The 19,270-nt window shown below is 41.9% G+C and overlaps 1 protein-coding gene across 1 annotated transcript in view; it reads left to right on the top strand.

The window, feature by feature from the left end:
* The first annotated feature begins 311 nt into the window (after positions 1 to 311).
* LOC133775700 (zinc finger protein 83-like) overlaps positions 312 to 19,270 on the top strand; it is a 48,542-nt gene continuing 29,583 nt past the window's right edge. The window contains 3 exon segments of the mRNA XM_062214176.1: positions 312 to 603; positions 981 to 1,233; positions 4,337 to 4,508. Of these exon segments, the coding sequence (XP_062070160.1) occupies positions 601 to 603; positions 981 to 1,233; positions 4,337 to 4,508 (428 nt within the window). The 5' untranslated portion in view covers positions 312 to 600.

Here is a 19,270-nt window from a genome sequence, read left to right as displayed (position 1 = left end):
CTTGACTGGATTGGCTGCCTCGGCTATATTAGCTGTTGTAGCAACTGAAACAAGGAGTCTGCGGGCTGCTCGCCTCTGGCGCGCTTTCACCCGCCTCCCGGGGTCTGTGTGGTGACTCCGTGCCTCTTGCCCCCACCGTGCTCCTCCTTTAAGAACGAAACCACAGCAACAGGTGAGGACGTGAACCAGCAGCCTTTGTCACAGGATCCCAGCAGGATGAGTGACAGGGAGGCGGGAGGCGGCTGAGGAGGTGAGGTCATCAGAGAGGGTCCTCACCCCGGTGGGGAGGTCCCAAGAAGATGACGCAGCTTCAGCGCTGAGCCCCAGCCCCGGCCCGCCATCTGCGCACGGAGCGCAAGCCCCAGTGACCGCTCCTGCAGGGGCCGTTCTGATTGGCTGAGTCTCCGCCACCTCGCGCGCGCACTGGCTGTGTGCGGGGTCCTGGCAACAGCGCGCCAACGGCTCTGTTCTCCGCGGCAGCCATTCTCTGCTTCCCAGCCCCGGCCCGTAGCGGCCCGGGAGGCTCAGTCCTTGCTGCTCTGTGAACTTCCCTCTCTCCACGAATCCTCAGGAGGACACCCACAGCCTCAGAGACGGAGAATGGTGAGTGTGGGCCCCGAGCCTGAGGCCGACAGGATGTGGGCGGGGCCGGCAGCGGGACGCGGGCGTCTTGTCCGGTTCCTGCCGCAGCGACGTGGGCTCAGTGCCCGAGCCTCAGGTCTTGCCGAATTGTGCGGTGAGCCCAGGAGGGCCCTCAGCAAGATTCTGGGGTTGCTGTGTGGGATTCATGCGGGGAGAAGCTGGGGGCGGTGGAGTCCTCCGTCCCACCTCTCCCAGGAGTGACGCGATCCCCGGGTTGGGAAACAGGAGCTGATGTCTGCAACACAGGACTCAGCGTACTCTTCCTAGGGTCTTTCTGTCTTTATTACACGTGCAACATACAAAAATTGGTGTGATTTGGCTCAATATTTTTGTCCCAGGTTGAGGCAGCGTCTGGGGATGGCTTTCTTGTTGGCAGAGGCCCAGGATGGCTCAAGAGATCACGTGGCCAAAGACGGGGCGTGCAGGAGACTAATGCAGAGTGGGTTCTACACAGACCCCCTGGAGATTACCACATTACTCCTATGAATGGACTAATATTGATGATTCCTTGCAAAGTCTCACTTCTTAATTTAATTGGCATTAAATTTCCCCATGAGTTTCAGAGGGGGATAGACCATGTAATAAAGCACGGTAAGTCTGGAAAAAGCTCTCTCAGTGTGCAGATCTCCTCCCCCATTGCCAAATACCACCGCCCCCTGAAGTTCATAACACTATCAGCTGTTTGTTCCGTGACACATTTTTTCATTTTGTTAAAATGCTGTTTTTAAAACAATATTGTCTTTTTTTTTTCTGCAGAAAAATCAGTAACCCTTCAAAGTGTTTGTCTATGAACATTTCACATAAGAGAAGCAAAGAATGCCTACCTGACACTCCAGTGTAAACAATCTTTGTTCCGGATTGGGTGTTTGTAGCAGTGACTAAATTGCTACCTGGGACTCCCACATCCCTATCAGAATTTCCTGATTTGATTCCCTGTTCTTCCAATCCAATTTGTAGCTAATGCACACTCTAAGAGGAAGCAGAGTATGGCTCAAGTACTTGGGTCCCAACCACCCACAGGAGAGAAAGAGATTAATTCCAGACTCCTGGCTTCAGCCTTGTCCAGCCCTGGGTGTTACAGGCTTGTGGGAGTGAGCCATTGGATGGAAGATCTCTCTCTATAACTCTACATTTTAAATAAATAGAACTAGATTAATTTTTAAAAATCTGTATACATCTTTTATGTGCGTAAAGTGTAGATATCTGGAGATTCCGCTTGGAAACTCCCTTTCTCTTGTGTTGTGGGTGATGACTAAAAATGGCCCAGTGGGCAGGTACCTAGCAGTGTGACGTGAGTGTTAGCCCCTGATTCTTCCTAAAAGAAGCAGTAGGAAGGAGAGCATTCAAGGGCCTTCAGCCCGAGTGGCCTGGGAATCTGGTTAACCTGAGTGTGGGGTCCCCTGTGAGCTGTGGGGTAGGAAGGTCTTTCCCTGAGCTGCTTCTCTTTCACGACCTTTGTGGAAACTTGCTGCATTTTATGTATACTTTGTCCACTTAGGCAGAAAGTATGTCAGGTAGAAAGTATGTGCCATGACTTGAGTGTTGGATTTTTATTTTGTTATATTGAACCTCTGTTTATTCAATATTATCTGAAAAAAGAAATTGAATTCTTTACATATGAATGCAAACATCCACAGTGATTACTCAGGTGAAGAAGGAGTGGGCCTTGGTCAGTTCCGATGTCTTCCTAATCTTTTCTTCCTCTGTCCACAGAGGTGACCAAGTCCTGATTCTTTTTTATATTCTTTATTTCTTAACTTCCATATCACCCAACAGGGTTTTGCATATTCAGAATGTTCAAGAGATTGCTATTGGGTATTGTATTATGCTTAAATCATTTTTTCCATCCTTTTCCCTGGTCTTGTATATACACGCTGCTACCTAAGGCTGTGATTCAGCCAATACACTCACTGCTTCTACCACTTATGGGACTTGCCTTACTTCATGTTTATTTTTTGATTTTGGAGACACTATGCTTCTTGATTTTTGTTCCCCATGTGCTAAATCAGAATAATTTTTCACATAATGAGAAAATATGGTTAAGTTGTAGGTTGTAGATAAATAAATTCAAATTTATCAGGAAGTGTTTATACAGTAGATAAATTAACTGTGTGTTGTTCATTCATGTGTATTTATTTATTTTGTGATTTGCCAACACTTGGAATGGCCTTATTTATTTTTCCAATGTAGCATTCATATGATTACATACTATTAACTATTAATTACCATTGTTTGAGTATTTTTCTGTTGTATTTATTTTCACTGATTACTGCCGGTGAATCTGTACTTTTCCTTACAGTTCTATAACTTTGTTTTCCTTACATAGGAAATTTTTAGGACTACTGGTAAAAGCATTGTTTTCTTGGAGAATGGCCTGCAGTCTTACTATATAACCCTTGTTACTTAAATCCTGATTAATCTGAAATAGATATCAATCCAGGCTTCACTGGATTGCTGTAATAATGGACTATTTTTCTGCATATTTTTATATTAGTCTATCTATGTTTATGTTTGTCTTTTTTTTAATTTATTTATTTTTTTTGATAGGCAGAGTGGACAGTGAGAGAGAGAGAGACAGAGAGAAAGGTCTTCCTTTGCCGTTGGTTCACCCTCCAATGGCCGCCGCGGCCGGTGCACTGTGGCCGGTGCACCGCACTGATCCGAAGACAGGAGCCAGGTGCTTCTCCTGGTCTCCCATGGGGTGCAGGGCCCAAGCCCTTGGGCCATCCTCCACTGCACTCCCTGGCCACAGCAGAGAGCTGGCCTGGAAGAGGGGCAACCGGGACAGAATCCGGCGCCCTGACCGGGACTAGAACCCAGTGTGCCGGCACCACAGGCGGAGGATTAGCCTATTGAGCCGCGTCACCGGCCTATGTTTGTCTTTTAAATATATATATATATGTGTGTGTGTATCTTACATTGACAGAAATTGGATGTATTTAGCACTAAAATGATTTTTGGAAATACTTACATAGTGTTGATATATAAGTCAAGCCAATTACCATGTGTATTACATCATATAATTGTTTTGGTACTTAACTCATTCGCTTTTTTTTTCTCTTTTTAAAGATTTTATTGTTTATTTGAGAGGTAGAGTTAAAGACAGAGAGGTAAAGACAGAGAGAAAAGTCTTCCATCCTCTGGTTCACTCCTCAAATGGCTGCAATGGCCAGAGCTGGACCTATCTGAAGCCAGGAGCTTCTTCTGGGTTTCCTACATGGGTGCAGGGGCACAAGCACTTGGACCATCTTCTGTTGCTTTCCCAGGCCATAAGCAGAGAGAGCTGGATCAAAAATGGAGCATCTGGTCCCTGAAACAACACCCATACGACATGTTGGTGCCTCAGCGCCAGCCCCAATGAAACCCATTTTCATTAACTATCGTTACCATGTTGTTCAACAGACCTCTTGTACTTAGTCCTTCTATGCAAATGAAATGAGTTCTTCTTTGACCAAAATGGCCTCAGATCCCCTCTATATGTCTTTTTATTTAAATGGTTTTCCATTAGATAGCACAAAGTTGAGTCTTGGCTTTAATCTTCCTCTGTCAGTTTCTTTCAATTGTTGTATTTAGTTAATGTACCTTTAAAACAATTATTGATATAGTTGGATCGATATGTAAAATGCTTGTAATTATTTTATGTCTTTACTTTGTTTAAAAAAGACTTGTTTATAGATTTTTATTTATTTGAAAGACAGAGATTCAAAGACAGAGAGTGAGGAAGCTCTTCTATCTGCTGTTTCACTCTTCAAATGCCTTCAACAGCAGTGGCTAGGCCAAGCTAAAGACAGAAGCCAAGAAGTCAATCCAGGTCTCCTACATGTGTGGCAGATATCCAAGTACTTGAGCCATCACCTGCTGCCAGGGTATGTATTAGCAGGAGACTGGATCACAGTTGGCAGCTGGACTCACACCTGGCACTCCAGTATAAGATATGGTCATAACTCGTGTGTTAACTGCTGCAACAAACACCCATGCTTGTGTTGTTTTGTAAATTTCACTATTTTTCTTTTACTTTATTTCTTTATTTTTAAATATATATTTTATTTGAAAGGCAGAGTTACAAAGAAGCAGAGATGGGGGTGGGGAGACAGGAGCCAGGAGCTTCTTCGGGGTCTCTTAAGTGGTTGCAGGGGCCCAAGGGCTTGGGCCATCTTCCACTGTTTTCCCAGGCCATAACAGAGAGCTGGATTGGAAGTAGAGGAGCTGGGACTCAAACCGGCGCCCATACGGGATGCCAGCACTGCTGGTGGTGGCTTTACCCGCTATGTCACAGTGCCAGTCCCTCACTTTATTTTTTTTTTTTTAAAGATTTGTTTACTAATTTTAAAGAGTTACACATAGAGAGGAGAGGCAGAGGGGGGGGGGTCTTCCATCTGTTGGTTCACTCCCCAATTGGCCAAGACAGCCGGAGCTGTGCCAATCCAAAGCCAGGAGCTTCTTCTGGGTCTCCCACGTGGCTGCAGGGGCCCAAGGACTTGGGCCATCTTGTGCTGCTTTCCCAGGCCATAGCAGAAAGCTGGATCAGAAGTGGAGCAGGTCTTGAACCAGTGCCCATTATGGGCACTTCAGGCCAGGGCGTTAAACCGCTGTGCCACAGTGCTGGCCCCCCTCACTTTATTTTTAAAAAAATGTTTATACATTTATTTTATTTATGAAAGAGAATCACACAGTGAAAAAGAGAAAGAGTAATCTATCTTTTGAAGATTCACTTCCCAAATGCTTGCAAGAAATGGGTCTGGGCCTGGCCAACGACAGAAACCAGAAACTTAATCTATGTCCCAGATTGAGATGGCAGTGCCATAAGTACTTGATCATCTCCTTCCTTCCAGGGTGTACCTTAGAGGAAATTGGAGATGGGAGTGGAGCAAGGACCCATGCCTGTTTTTTTAAATTTTCCCTATTTTTCTTATTCTTTCTATCTTTATTCATTTATTTATTTACATAGTATCTGTAATGTATGATGATGAAAGTTAAAAATAGCCTCCTATTGACTATGTCAAATGCCAACACCTCTCTTCTCATTTTAATTGAGATTTCTATAGGATTCCATTTTCTCTCTTCTATTAGCATATCAGGGATATGTGTTTTGTAAATTGTTTTGGCAATTTCCCTAAAGTTTGCAATGTACATTTTCAGATAACTTCAACCCACTTTTAGATAACATTATACTATTTTTTAGGTAGGGTGAGTGTGGGTACCTTATAATACAATTCCTCCCTCCTATCCTGTATACAATTTCTGTCATTCCTTTTAGTGATCAGAAGTTGTAATAACCTAGTACATCGTTGATATTAGCATTTTGAATAAATATTTTAGAATTTTTCTGTTAGGTCATGTGGAAATAAAGTATTTTGTTGTATTTCCATTTAATTGGTTTGAAATACTTTTCTCTTTATGTGATTAGACATCAACATGTATATTGCTCTTTTTTTGTCTGATGAATTCTTTTTTGTAGATTATTTATTTGAGAGACAGAAGAGTCTTACCTACATGTTCACTTTACAGATGCCCAGAACTACAGTGAGAGGCCATGTCTAAAGTTGGGAAATAGGAATTCAATCCAGGATTTCCACATGGGTGGCAGGAATCCAATGACTTGAGCCATCACCACTGCTTCCCAGTGTCTGCCTTAATGTGAAGCTGGAGTCAGGAGGAAGAGCCACAAGTTGAACCCTTACTACTAGGCTAAGCACCAACCCTAAGCCTGTTTTTTAAACTGATCCCAGGTTGAACACCTTGCCTGTAATTGATCAGCAGTATTAACAATGAATAAAACACTATACAGTAACTATGTGGTGTGGTGCAGTGTGTTAAGCCACCACTTGGAATACCCACATCTCATATCGGTGTGCCTCAATCAAGTCCTGGCTACTCCACACTTCTAGTCCAGTTTGATGTTAGTGCATCTGGGAGGAGGTAGGTGATGGTCCAAGTACTTGGGTACATTCCACCCACATGGGAGATCCAGAAAGTGTCCCTGGCTCCTGGCTTCAGCCTGGCCTAGACCCATCTCTTGCAGGCATTTGGGGAACAAACCAGTGGACAGAAGGTTTCTTTTTGTCTCTCCTTCTCTGCCACTCTGCCTTTCAACTGAACAAAGAAATCTTAACAAAAACAGTGTAACTAGCCTTCCATCTAGGTTCAAGTTTGGTTTTCTTTTCTTTTTTCTTTTCTTTTTTCTTTTTTTTTTTTTAAGATTTATTTAGTTAGCTGAAAGGCAGAGTCAAAGAGAGGCAGAGAGAGAGAGAGAGGTCTTTCATCTGCTAGTTCACTTCCCAGATGGCCACAACTGCTGGAGCTGCACCAACCTGAAGCCAGGAGCCAGGAGCTTCTTCCGGATCTCCCAAGTGGGTACAAGGGCCCAAGGACTTGGGCCATCTTGTACTGCTTTCCCAGGCCATAGCAGAGAGCTGGATTGGAAGTGGAGCAGCCAGGTCTCACACTGGTGCCCATATGGGATGCTGGCATTGCAAGCGGCAGCTTTGCCTGCTAAGCCACAGTGCCAGCCCCTCAGGTTTGGTTTTCTAATACTGGCGTTTAAAGGATACCAGGTAAACTAATTATAAATCATGTAAGGGCTGATCTGAAAGTTCACTGGAAAGGCAACCTTGACTTCTTAATCTATAATTAAGGACAATATAATATAGGATCTGTGTCCTATAAAATATTGACTCCTAATTAGTTTTTGTGCTTTGTAAGTGGAGTTGTTCTCTTAATTTCTTTTTCAGATACCTCTTGTTAGTATATAGAGATGTTTTTGGTATTTTACAATTTTATTTAAATGATTTTTGTTAACATGTACTACTTGTATATTATTATTTATAATATAGTTATATTGTATATTATCATGCAGTTTAACATTTGAACATATATATGCAACATAAACTCATCAAGCCAAGCAACTAGCCTTTCCATTTTTTGTGCTTGTTTAGGTCATACCAGCTCATCTCTTCCAGTTCTTTATATAGTATATCATATCGTGAACTATAGTTACCATGCTGTATTATGGAACACTGAAACTTGCTATTTCTGCCTAACTGTATTTTAGTACCCATTAGCTGATCTCCCTCTCTCTAGATCCCTCACTTTTCCCAGTCTGGTAGTTGCAATTGTAAGTTCAGATACATTATTTTTAAAACTTCCACATATGAGAGACTACACATGACATTTATTTTTCTATGTCTGGTTTGTTTCACTTAATGACTCCAGTTCCATCCATTTTGCAACAAATAACAGTATTCCTTTTTCTTTTTTATGGGTGTCCATTCATTTATTGGTAGACACTTAGATTGGTTCTGTATCTTGGGTACTCTGACTCCTGCTGTAGTGAACATGGAAGAGCAGATATCTCTTTGATATGCTGATTTCATTTCTGGCTGATAACTATCCAGAAGTGGGTTAGCTATGCCATAGGGTAGATTGATTTTATTTTTGAAGAATGGCTATAGTTTTTTCCAGAATGCCCATACTAATTTGCTTTCTCATCACCGGTGTATAAGGGTTTTCTTATTTTCCCCTTAATTTATTTTTAAAAAATTTTATTTATTTATTTGAAGGAGTTAGAGACACACACACCTAGAGAAAGAGAGAGAGAAAGATATCTTCCATCTGAGGATCTGCTGGTTCACTCCCCAAATGGTGACAGTGGTCAAGGCTGGGCTAGCCCAAAGCTAGGAGCCAGGAGCTTCTTCCAGGTCTCTCACATGGGTGCAGGAGCCCAAGTACTTGGGCCATCTTGCACAGCTTTCCCAGGCACATCAGCAGGGAGCTGGATTGGAAGCGAGCAGCAGAGAACTCAAACCAGGGCCCATATGGGATGATGGCACTACAGACAGCAGCTTAACTGCTGTGTAATAGTGCTTCCCCATCAAAGATTTTCTTCAACACCCCACCAGCGTTTCTTATTTTTGTCTTTTTGGAGTGAGGAGACATTTCAGTGTGTTTTGATCTGCATTTCTCTAATGACTAGTGATATTAAACATTGTTTCACATATTTGTTGACTATTTGTATTTGTTCTGAGCAATGCACATTCAGGTCCTTTCTCAATTCTTAAATATATTGTTTGCTGTTGTTGCTGTTATTTTGTAGTTTTTCCAGTTCCATGTATGTTCTGGGTATCAGCCCTTTGTCAGATGAATAGTTTGCAAATGTTCTATCCCATTCTATTGATTATATCTTCACTTGGAATTGTTCCCTTTGTTTAGAGAAATCTTCTTAGTTGATATAAAATTTGTGTATTTGGGCTTTCTTGCCCAAACTTGTGGGATCTTATCCAAAAGCATTGTGTTTTCAGTGTCTTATAGCTTCCTGTCAGTTTTGTTATATTTAGGTCTTACATTTACATGTTTGGCTTACTTTGATTTTTGTGTATGGTAAGGTGTGTGGAGGAAGAGAGTCTAGTTTCAGTCTTCTGCATATGGATATCCAGTTTCCTTAGGACCATTTAGTGAAGAGATTGTCCTGTCTGTGTTGTATTTTTGAAGGCATTGTAAAGATCAATTTTCCTGTAGATGTGTGCGTTCCTTTTTGGAACCTCTGTTCTGTTTCATTAGTCCGTGTCTGTTTTTATGTCAGTAGTTACAATACCTCTGTACTATGTCTTGAATTTAGATACTGTGACTTGTTTTGTTTCTCAAGATTGCTTTGGTTACTTGGGGACTTTACAATTCCATATTAATTTTAGGTTTATTTTTTCAAGCTCTGTGAAGAATTTCATTTGTGTTTTGTTGCTAGTTGTGTTGAATGTGAAGATTATTTTGTGTGGCATGGAAACTTTATAAATTTTCCCAATCCATGAACATGGGGGTCTCCCTATTTGTTTTGTCTTCAATTACTTTCATTAGTGTTTTGTGATTTTTCTTCTAGAGGTTTTTCACATCATGGGTTAAACTTACTTTAAGGTTTTTTTGTTTTTGTTTTTGTTTTTTTTTGTAGCTATTATGATTTAATTATTCTTGTGATTCCTCAATGAACTCAATATTGGCATATAAGGCCGGTGCCATGGCTCACTAGGCTAATCCTCCGCCTGTGGCACCGACACCCCGAGTTCTAGTCCCGGTCGGGGCACCAGATTCTGCCCTGGTTGCTTCCAGTCCAGCTCGCTGCTGTGGCCCGAGAAGGCAGTGGAGGATGGCCCAAGTGCTTGGGCCCTGCACCTGCATGGAAGACCAGAAGGAAGCACCTGGCTCCTGGCTTTGGATCAGCGTAGCACGCCTGCCGTAGCAGCCATTTGGGGGGTGAACCAATGGAAAAGGAAGACCTTTCTGTCTGTATCACTCTCTCTCACTGTCTAACTCTGTCTGTCAAAAAAAATTATTGGCATATAAAAGTACTCCTGATTCTTTTGTTTTCATTTTGTATCTGCAGCATTACTGAATTTGTTTGCCAGTTCTAGCAGTCTCTTGATTGAATCATTAAGTTTCTCCATGTGTAGAATTATGCCATCTGGAAACTGAAATAATTTTAATTGTTTCTTTCCCTATTTGTATGCCTATTTTCTTCACTTGACTACTTCTTTGGCCAAATTTTACGGTGCGATATTGAATGACAGTAGTGAGATTGGGCATCCTTGTCTGATTGCATATCTTAAAGAAAATGCTTTAAGCTTCTTTTTGCCATTGAGTAGAATGGGTATTCGTCATATATATGCTTTCCTGAGTTTAGATATGCGCCTTCTGTGGATATGCTGCTCACAATTTTGCTCATAAATCAATTTTAATTTCATTGAATACTTTTCTACATCCATTGAGATGATTATATTGTTTTGGTTTTTTTTTTTAATTTATTTTTTGACAGGCAGAGTGGATAGTGAGAGAGAGACAGAGAGAAGAGGTCTTCCTTTTTGCCGTTGGTTCACCCACCAATGGCTACCGCGGCCGTTGCATCATGCCAATCCGAAGCCAGGAGCCAGGCGCTTCTCCTGGTCTCCCATGCGGGTGCAGGGCCCAAGCACTTGGGCCATCCTCCACTGCCTTCCTGGGCCATAGCAGAGAGCTGGCCTGGAAGAGAGGCAACCGGGATAGAATCCGGCGCCCCGACCGGGACTAGAACTCGGTGTGCCGGTGCCGCAAGGCGGAGGATTAGCCTGTTAAGCCACGCACCGGCCTATAATGGTTTTTATCCTTCATCCTATGATACGGACATTTGGTTTATTGATTTGCATATCTGACTTATTCCCTACATTCCCCAGGATATAAAGAACTTGATTATGGTATGTAAGCTTTTTAATAAGTTACTAAATTTCGTTTGTTAATGTTATGAGAAATTTTATATCTATTGATCAGGCATGGTGGTATATAGCTTTTTTTTTTTTATTTGAAAGAGACAAAGAGAGGTCTTCTACCTGCTGATTCCCTTTGGTTTTGGAGTCAAGGCAGTGCTGGCTTCATAGGATGAGTTTGGAAAAGTTCCCTCCATTTCAATTTTTGAAATAACTTGAGAAAAATTGATGTTAGTCTTTTTTGATCAATTTAGTAGAGTTTAGCAGTGAGGCCATTTAATACTGATCTTTCATTTGCAGACTTTTAATTCCTGATTTCATCTTCTTACTCATTGGTCTATTAAGGTTTTCTATATCTTTCTGTTTCAACTTTGGTAATTTATATGCATCTAGAAAATAACCATAGCTTCTTGATTGTCTAATTTGTTGTTTCTAGTTACTGTTAATAGTTACTGGTGATCGGGGCCAGCACTGTGGCGCAGCAGGTTAAAGCCCTGGCCTGAAGCACCGGCATCCCATATGGGCGCCGGTTCTAGTCCCAGCTGCTCCTCTTCCAATCCAGCTCTCTGCCATGGCCTGGGATAGCAGCGGAAGATGGCCCAAGTCCTTGGGCCCCTGCACCCGCGTCAGAGATCCGGAAGAAGCTCCTGGCTCCTAGCTTCGGATCGGCGTAACTCCGGCCTTTGTGGCCAACTGGGAAGTGAACCAGCAGATGGAAGACCTCTCTCTCTGTCTCTACCTCTCTCTGTAACTCTGTCTTTCAAATAAGTAAAATAAATCTTAAAAAAAAATAGTTACTGGTGATCCATTTTATTTCTATGCTATCAGTTATAATTTTTTTTGTTTTCTTGAGTCTTCAGTTTTTGTCTTAGTCTATCTAAAGGCGTATTAATTTTGTTTCTTATTAAATTTGTTTCTCTTTTCAAAAAACCAGTCTTCATTTCATTTATCTTTCATGCTGTTTAAGATTATTTTTCACTTATTTCTACATGGTGGCAGTGGACCCCTCTACTGCCCTCCTATGCACACCAGCAGGGAGCTGGTTTTGCAGTATAGCATCCAGGAATTGAATTGGTACTCATGAGATACTGGCATCACAAGTGGCAGCCTAACCCACCATGCTTCAGTGACACCCCTCCACTTGAGCTTTTTGCAGTTAGTGTTATTGTAGTGTATCCTTTAAAGTGTTTATTTACTTGGGAGAGAGAGAGAGAGAGAGAGACATATTAACAGATACTGGATTACTTCACAAATAAGGCAGTAGCTTCTTCCAGGGCTCCCACGCGGGTGCAGGGGCCTAAGGACCTGGGCCATCTTCCACTGCCTTCCCAGGCCATAGCAGAAAGCCGGATTGGAAGAGGAGCAGCTGTGTCTCGAACCAGTGCTCATATGGGATGCTGGCGCTTCAGGCCAGGATGTTAACCCGCTGCGTTACAAAACCAGCCCCTGTCTTCGTATTTTTAAAAAGATTGATTTATGTGCAAGAATTACACAGAAGAGAGAGAGAGGGAGAGACAGAGAAAGAGATCTTTCATCCATGGGTTCACACCCCGGATGGCTGCAATGATCAGGGCTTGGCCAGCCCAAAGTCTGGAGCCAGAGTTTCAGCCGGGGTTCTCATATGTTTGGCAGGTTCTCAAACTCTTGGGCCATTTTCTGCTGCTTTTCCTAGGCCATTTGCAGGGAGCTGGATTGGAAGTAGAGCATCTGGGACACTAATTACCACCTATACGGGGTGGCAACATCACAGGCCGTGGCTTTACCCACTATTCCACAGTACTGCTCCAAATTATTTTATTCTTTCTTTTTTAGATGTTTGGCCACCTGAAGCCATAGTTGTAATTTCTTTCTTTCTCAGATAATAGTGATGGTCTTCTAGTTGGCTGCAAGAAATTTTGGCAAAGGTCTAAAGTTTGGTAGTTTGGGAAGGTTGTTTATTTCTCATAGTTCTAATAGTTGGTTTCTAATGTCAGATCTGGGCTCTCCTGAGGCCTCTCTCCCCATCTCCCTATCTTGCTATGTCTTCACATGGTATTTCCTCTGTGTGTACCTGTGGTATGTCTCGTTCTTGTAAGGACATAGGTCAGTTTGAATTAGGACCTCACACTTAATCTCACTTGACCTTAATTAACATTAATTACCTGCTTAAAGACCCTATTTCCAAATAGAATCATAGTGGTGGTTAGTGTTGCAGAGTATGAATTTTAGAGAGACATGCTTCATTTCATAACAGTGAGAAGGGGCTCAGTGGTCTACTCATAGGCAGCCATTTCTGAGGAGGATTTAATTTTTGAAATGAATAGTAGGACTTCTCACAATATTTTCACTTTTACCTTTGTCAAAACAGGTGCATGCATACACACACATACACACATATACACCTGTATATACATATACATACTAGAATGAAAGAGTTTGATGTTTGTACAGGTAAAATCAATATAATAATCCATAAGATGGTGTATTAGCAAACATTAAAAACAATGAAAAATAGAAATAGCAAAATCTGCATTTACAAAGAATAGTATCTGTTATTTATAGTTTCTGAAAGATAAACATTGAGGTATGAGGAATAAAAAACTCACCTTATAGTACTACAGACCAGTCAACATGAGGGCTGTTTTCCTGAGACCTTAAATTTCAAATTATTGTTCCTTAAAACTAATACTTAGGGCTATATCACAAATAGGAAAGATGCACTCCCAAAGCATGAATTATTGTAGCAAAATTTTTAATTATTGCTTTATATTTTCTCAGCCTTATCTGCTAAATTGGCCACATAGTGAATCATTATGGGATTTTAGGAACTTTGACAACCATTTGAGATACTTAACCTTTTTTCACATTTATCATCATATTTGTTGTCAACAATGTGCTGAAATTTCCAGTTTATCAAATATGGGGTCACCATTACAAGATTTTTTAAAAAGATTTATTTATTTGACAGACAGTTACAGAGAAGCAGAGGCAGAGAGAGAAGAGAGAAGTCTTCCGTATGGTGGTTCACTCCCAAAATGGCTGCAACACGCAGGAGCCAAGAACTTCTGGATCTCCCACTCAGGTGCAGGGGCGCAAGGAATTGGGCCGTCTTCTACTGCTTTCCTAGGCCATAGCAGAGTGCTGGGTTGGAAGTGGAGCAGCTGGGACTCAAACCAGCACCCATATGGGATGCCGGTACTGCAGCTGGTGGCTTTACCTGCTACACCACAGTGACAGTCCTGATTACAGGATTTAAAATAAAAAACTATACAATATAATGACACGGGTCATCTTAACATTTGCAGTGCCTCCAAGACACATAAATAATAATGTACTTCATTTCTAAGAGATTGTTATTGACTTTTTTAGCTAATATGTTATTACTACATGGTAATTATGAACATAATTAATAATTAGCTGAACATGCAAGTATTAAAGTTTATTTCCTAGAGGGAATTCTGATGTGACAGTGTGAGCATATATATGCTCTTTGACATTAGAACTGATTAGAAATATTTTAAAACAGAATTCTTGTAAAGTCTCTAGAAATGGTCCTAAGTACATATGGCAGATAAAAAGATATTAATGGTATGGGGCCAGCGCTGTGGCATAGCAGGTAAAGCTGCTGCCTGCAGTGCTGGCATCCCGCGTGGGCACCAGTTCGAAACTCAGCTGCTCCACTTCCAACCCAACTCTGCTATGGCCTGGGAAAGCAGTACAAATGGCCCAAGTCCTTGGGCCCCTGCACCCACCTGGGAGACCCAGAAGAAGCTCCTGGCTCCTGGCTTCAGATTGGCGCAATCCTGGCCTTTGCAGCCATCTGGAGAATGAGCCATTGGATGGAAGACTTTCTCTCTCTCTGCCTCTCTTCTATGTAACCGTGACTTTCAAGTAAAAATAAATGAATCTTAAAAAAAATTAACTGTAGGCAATCTAAGACTTTGGAAGAGCAGGGAGACTCAGTTCTATTTTAATCCACATGTGATTCTTCCTCCCTTGTGCAACTGAGAACACAGGGCTCCCCTTGCTGCCCGCTGCATTTGGCTGGAAAGACATCCTCATTTCTTGTCTCTCTAGTTATCTGGTACCAGAACCATGTTCTGGTGAATACTACTAAGAGGCCCAGATTACATTTGAGTGACAGAAGCTTTATATTGGGCATGAGAACACTTGGACCCTATCTTGCATTACGTGCAATATCCATGGTTGGATGGATAAGCCATTGATTGTGATGCCCACATCCCCTGTCAGAGGGTCAGTTCAGGTCCTTGCTACTGTGCTTCTAATTCAGCTTTCTGTTAACGTGCATGAGAGGCCACAGATGATATTCCATATACTTGGCTTTCTGCTGTGCATATGGGAGACATGGATGGAATTCCTTAATCGTGATTTTGGCCTGATCCAGTTCTAAATGTTATGGATATTTGAGGAGTGAACCAAACGATGACTTCTGTATCTCTGCAGTTCAAATTAATTAATTAATTAATTTTTAAAAACTTGCAAAACTGGGAGCTGGGAACTCACCTAGGTCTCCAATATGTCTCACATTTTCTGATTTACTTGAGGCCCTGCCTTTTGGATGGTGTGGTCCCAGGGTGGGCATTAGCAGGAAAGTGGAATCAAATCTGGTGTGTAGCTGGGACTCAAACTCGAGTAGTCTTGGATGTCTTAATCCCAAGCAGCATCTTAACCTCTAGGGCTGCCTCACCCTTTTCTTTGAGGTAATAAAAAGTGCTCTGAAATTGACTGGTGATGATCATGTATAACTGAAAAAACAATGAATTGTATGTGCACTCTTTAAAAAAAAAAAAAAGATTTATGTATTTGAAAGACAAGGTTGCAGAGAGATAGGGAAGAAACAGACTGAGGTTTTCCATCTGCTGGTTCACTCACCCAAATGTCTGCAGTAGTCAGGAGCTGCAACTCCATCTGCATTTCCCAAGTGGCAGGGGCCCAACCACTTGAACCATCTTCTGCTGCTTTCCCAGGCATCTTAGCAGGGAGCTGGTTAAGAAGTGGAACAGCCAGGACTCACACCTGTACCCATATGGGAAGCCAGCATTGTGGGGGATGGCTTAACCCACTGCACCACAACACCATTCCCTGTATGTGTACTCTTAATGAATAAATTGCATAATACATGATTTATATTAATATCACATCAGTTGTTCTGCTTATTCATTGAAATCATACCTATTCAATGAATACATATATTCATTCATGTCAATTGTGCTACTTAAGAAAATATGATTTCTGACAAATTGTAAATATGCTACATTGAATTTTTCACACTTATATGCGGGTAGTTCATATTGTAATATTAAAAGTCAAATCCACATAAATATGATTTTCTTCTGTAGTCTGCATTGCATATTTATATATTGATATTTATATAAATGCAAGAATAAGTGGTCTAGCAATTAATTTGGGTATATGACAATGATTATTAATTCAGGATCATGGTATTGTGAGGAAAGATATTAATCTTATCTGTATGCCTTTTTAAAAATATGATGTAAATTAATACAAAACAAAATATGGCCAGGCACTGGAGTTTCCTGACTAAATATTTTTACTTGGGATGAATCAGAAATGATCAAACTTAGGTGCTACCATTGTTGTAGAGTAGTTCAAGGCACTGCTTGTGATTGCTGGCATTTCATATTGGAGGGCCGGTTGGAGGCCTGGCTACTCTGCTTCTGAACCAGATTCCAGCTAATGTGCCTGGGAAGGCAGTGGAAGATGGCACAAATACCTGGGTCCCTGACACCCAAGTAAAGAACCCAGATAGGGATCCTCACTACTGGCTTTGTCCTGGATACACACCTGGCTGTTGCCTCTATTTAGGGATTAGACAAGCAGAAGAAAAATATCTCTGTCTCTCTCTCTCTCTCTCTCTTGCTTCCAAATAAATAAGTAAATCTTAGGAAAAAATAAAAGACTAACCTCATGTCATAATCCTTGTGGGAGTCTTTTTCCCATTCTCTGGCTATCAACTCCTTTATCTTTACCACAGGGACTATTCCTCTGCATTCAGTACAAATTAATCACTAGAACTCCTGTCACTGATTGAACACTCAAAATTTGGGGCTCCAGTTATTACATGGAAGTTACACCTAAGAAACAGAAAAATGGGTTGCTTACTACTCCTTAATTATTGGTGAGTATGGGTTTGTTAATTTTTCTCTTCTTAGGACTCCTCTTAGATCTTATAGGTCTAGTCTCTGTAGGAACAGCTTCTGCTAGTAAAGGTACATATTAACAAGAGGAGACAATTCCTGAGAAAGGACATGAGGACCTACTACTTCATGGTGCCAAGTTAGGTCATTGATCCCTGTAAGTTCATTTTTCATTTCTAGTAATAAGGCATTGATACTTAACATTTCAGGCACAATTACCTTTTTGATCTGAGGTCAAGGTACCTAGGCTTGGAAGCTCAAGATGGAGGTTCCTGCATTATAAGACTTTGGAAGTTTTGTATTTGCACAATGATGTACCCATCTTAAAATCCATAATTTTATTTCAGTATATGCACATCCAGTTGTCCCTGGATGCATTACCAAGCATCTTAACAGATGAGAGCAAGCATCTTTTTAGAGGGACAGGCCTGAGTTGCAGTAGCAATATTAACTTCTTATTTAAATACCTTTAGTAGAATCATTTTTACTTTCTTCATGGTTTAAGCAAGCAACTATAATACATAGGTACATGTTCTTAATTATCAGAGCTAAAAATGAAAATAAATGTGGTGATAGTTATCCAACACTGTGCCCACATTGAAATTTCTCTAATAGCACATCTCTTATAGATGTGAGTTTGTCAAACCAAGAATTAATCTTAGTATTCCACATGAATGGAGATGAAGTCAGATGCACCATGTCTGACAGCATGGCTGAACACCTAGGAATTACACAGGTCATTCTTATTTCCTAATGGAGGGGTGCAGAGGCTTGTGTGAAATATCATCTTCCTGTGCCGTGACCACCACCACAGAGCCAAGGAAAGGTTTTTCAGGTTTCTTCTGAGCATGGTGAGTGAGCATCCTGCCCACTCCTGCCTTCTCAGGAATTCCAGGCCCTGCAGCTATCCTGTTGCTCCATGGGTTCTATTCTGCATTCCTGAAGGACAGTTCCTGGGGGAAAGATGGGGCCTCACAGGCAGCAGTGACTCCTTGGGAGTGGATGGGATGTATGTTCTCCACTTGTTAAGAACAGAAACATCGTGGTTCTCAGGTGGGTGAGTCCTGACATTCAGGTGTAAGCCGCAGGCTCTGGTCTGTTGGGGAGGACACACTGGCAAAGAATTCTCAGATCTGGAATCAGGGAAGGTCCACCATGGCTTATGTTTCAGGTGATTATATTGTCAGAGGCCAAGAGTAGTCTTTCAGATGTGCAGGCACTGAGTCCAGAAGCTTCACAAATGAAGTGGTTAGTCCAAGATTGCAATGAGGCAAGGAGAGTCTGCATATTCATGAGCAAGGAGGTGTGTGGTGTGAGTCTAGTTTGAACTCAGCCACTGTAGGTCCTGTTACTGACCTATATGACATGGGTTTATCCATCTGTAGCATAGAGGCATCCACAGTACCCAGTTAATGCCCCAAATTCCCAGCAAAATAAGTTGAAGTGTATGCATCCTCTCTTACTATGGAATAGTTGTATTTTGGGGTTTTATGGTGCCTCCTCAGCAACTGAGCCTTTTGTTGCTTCCCATGTGTAGCCTGCCCAGTACCCTTCTTTGAGTTTGTAGAAGTTTGTACACAATCTAGTTTTCAAAGGAAATGGGTTCAAAGAGGGAAATTAGTGTACTGGACAATGGTTCTGTCTTCCTAACAACGCAGTTTATGCTGAGTGAAGACTTGGACTGCATGAATGGGAATCCACGAGAAGGAACAGCCCCTCTGGCCCAAACTCTGTCTAGTGCTTCACAGTAGAGGCAAAGGAGTCCCAGAAAGGTGAACACCCTAGCTTTGCATGGCCCCAGCAATTATTGATTCTACTGCACAGAGGGATCAAGATTTGATTGACACTACCTCACTTCATCTCTAGTCTATTGAAGAATGGGTGGTATGGGAAGTTTTCTGTGAACTGTAAGAAGGGAGATGAAGGGAGATGTGAGTTGAGAGGGATAGGCAAGGGCCCAGAAAATGTTACCTTTTGGAATGTTCTTGTAGGTAAGTCCTATATATGCCACAGCGCCGGCCCCGTCACCCAAGTATTTTTTTAAAAGATTTATTTAATTATTTGAAAGAGTTACACACAGAGAGAAGGAGAGGCAGAGAGAGGGAGGGAAGGAGAGAGAGAGAGATCTTCCATCCACTGGTTCATTCCTCAATTGGCACAACGGCCGGAGCTGTGTCAATCCAAAGCCAGGAGCCAGGCACTTCTTCCGGATCTCCCATGCAGGTGCAGGGGTCCAAGGACTTGGGC

The sequence above is a fragment of the Lepus europaeus genome, chromosome 17 (assembly GCF_033115175.1).
Source record: "Lepus europaeus isolate LE1 chromosome 17, mLepTim1.pri, whole genome shotgun sequence".
Taxonomy (NCBI): domain Eukaryota; kingdom Metazoa; phylum Chordata; class Mammalia; order Lagomorpha; family Leporidae; genus Lepus; species Lepus europaeus.
Note: the sequence above shows the minus strand (reverse complement) of the source record. Positions and strands in the feature narration are given on the sequence as shown.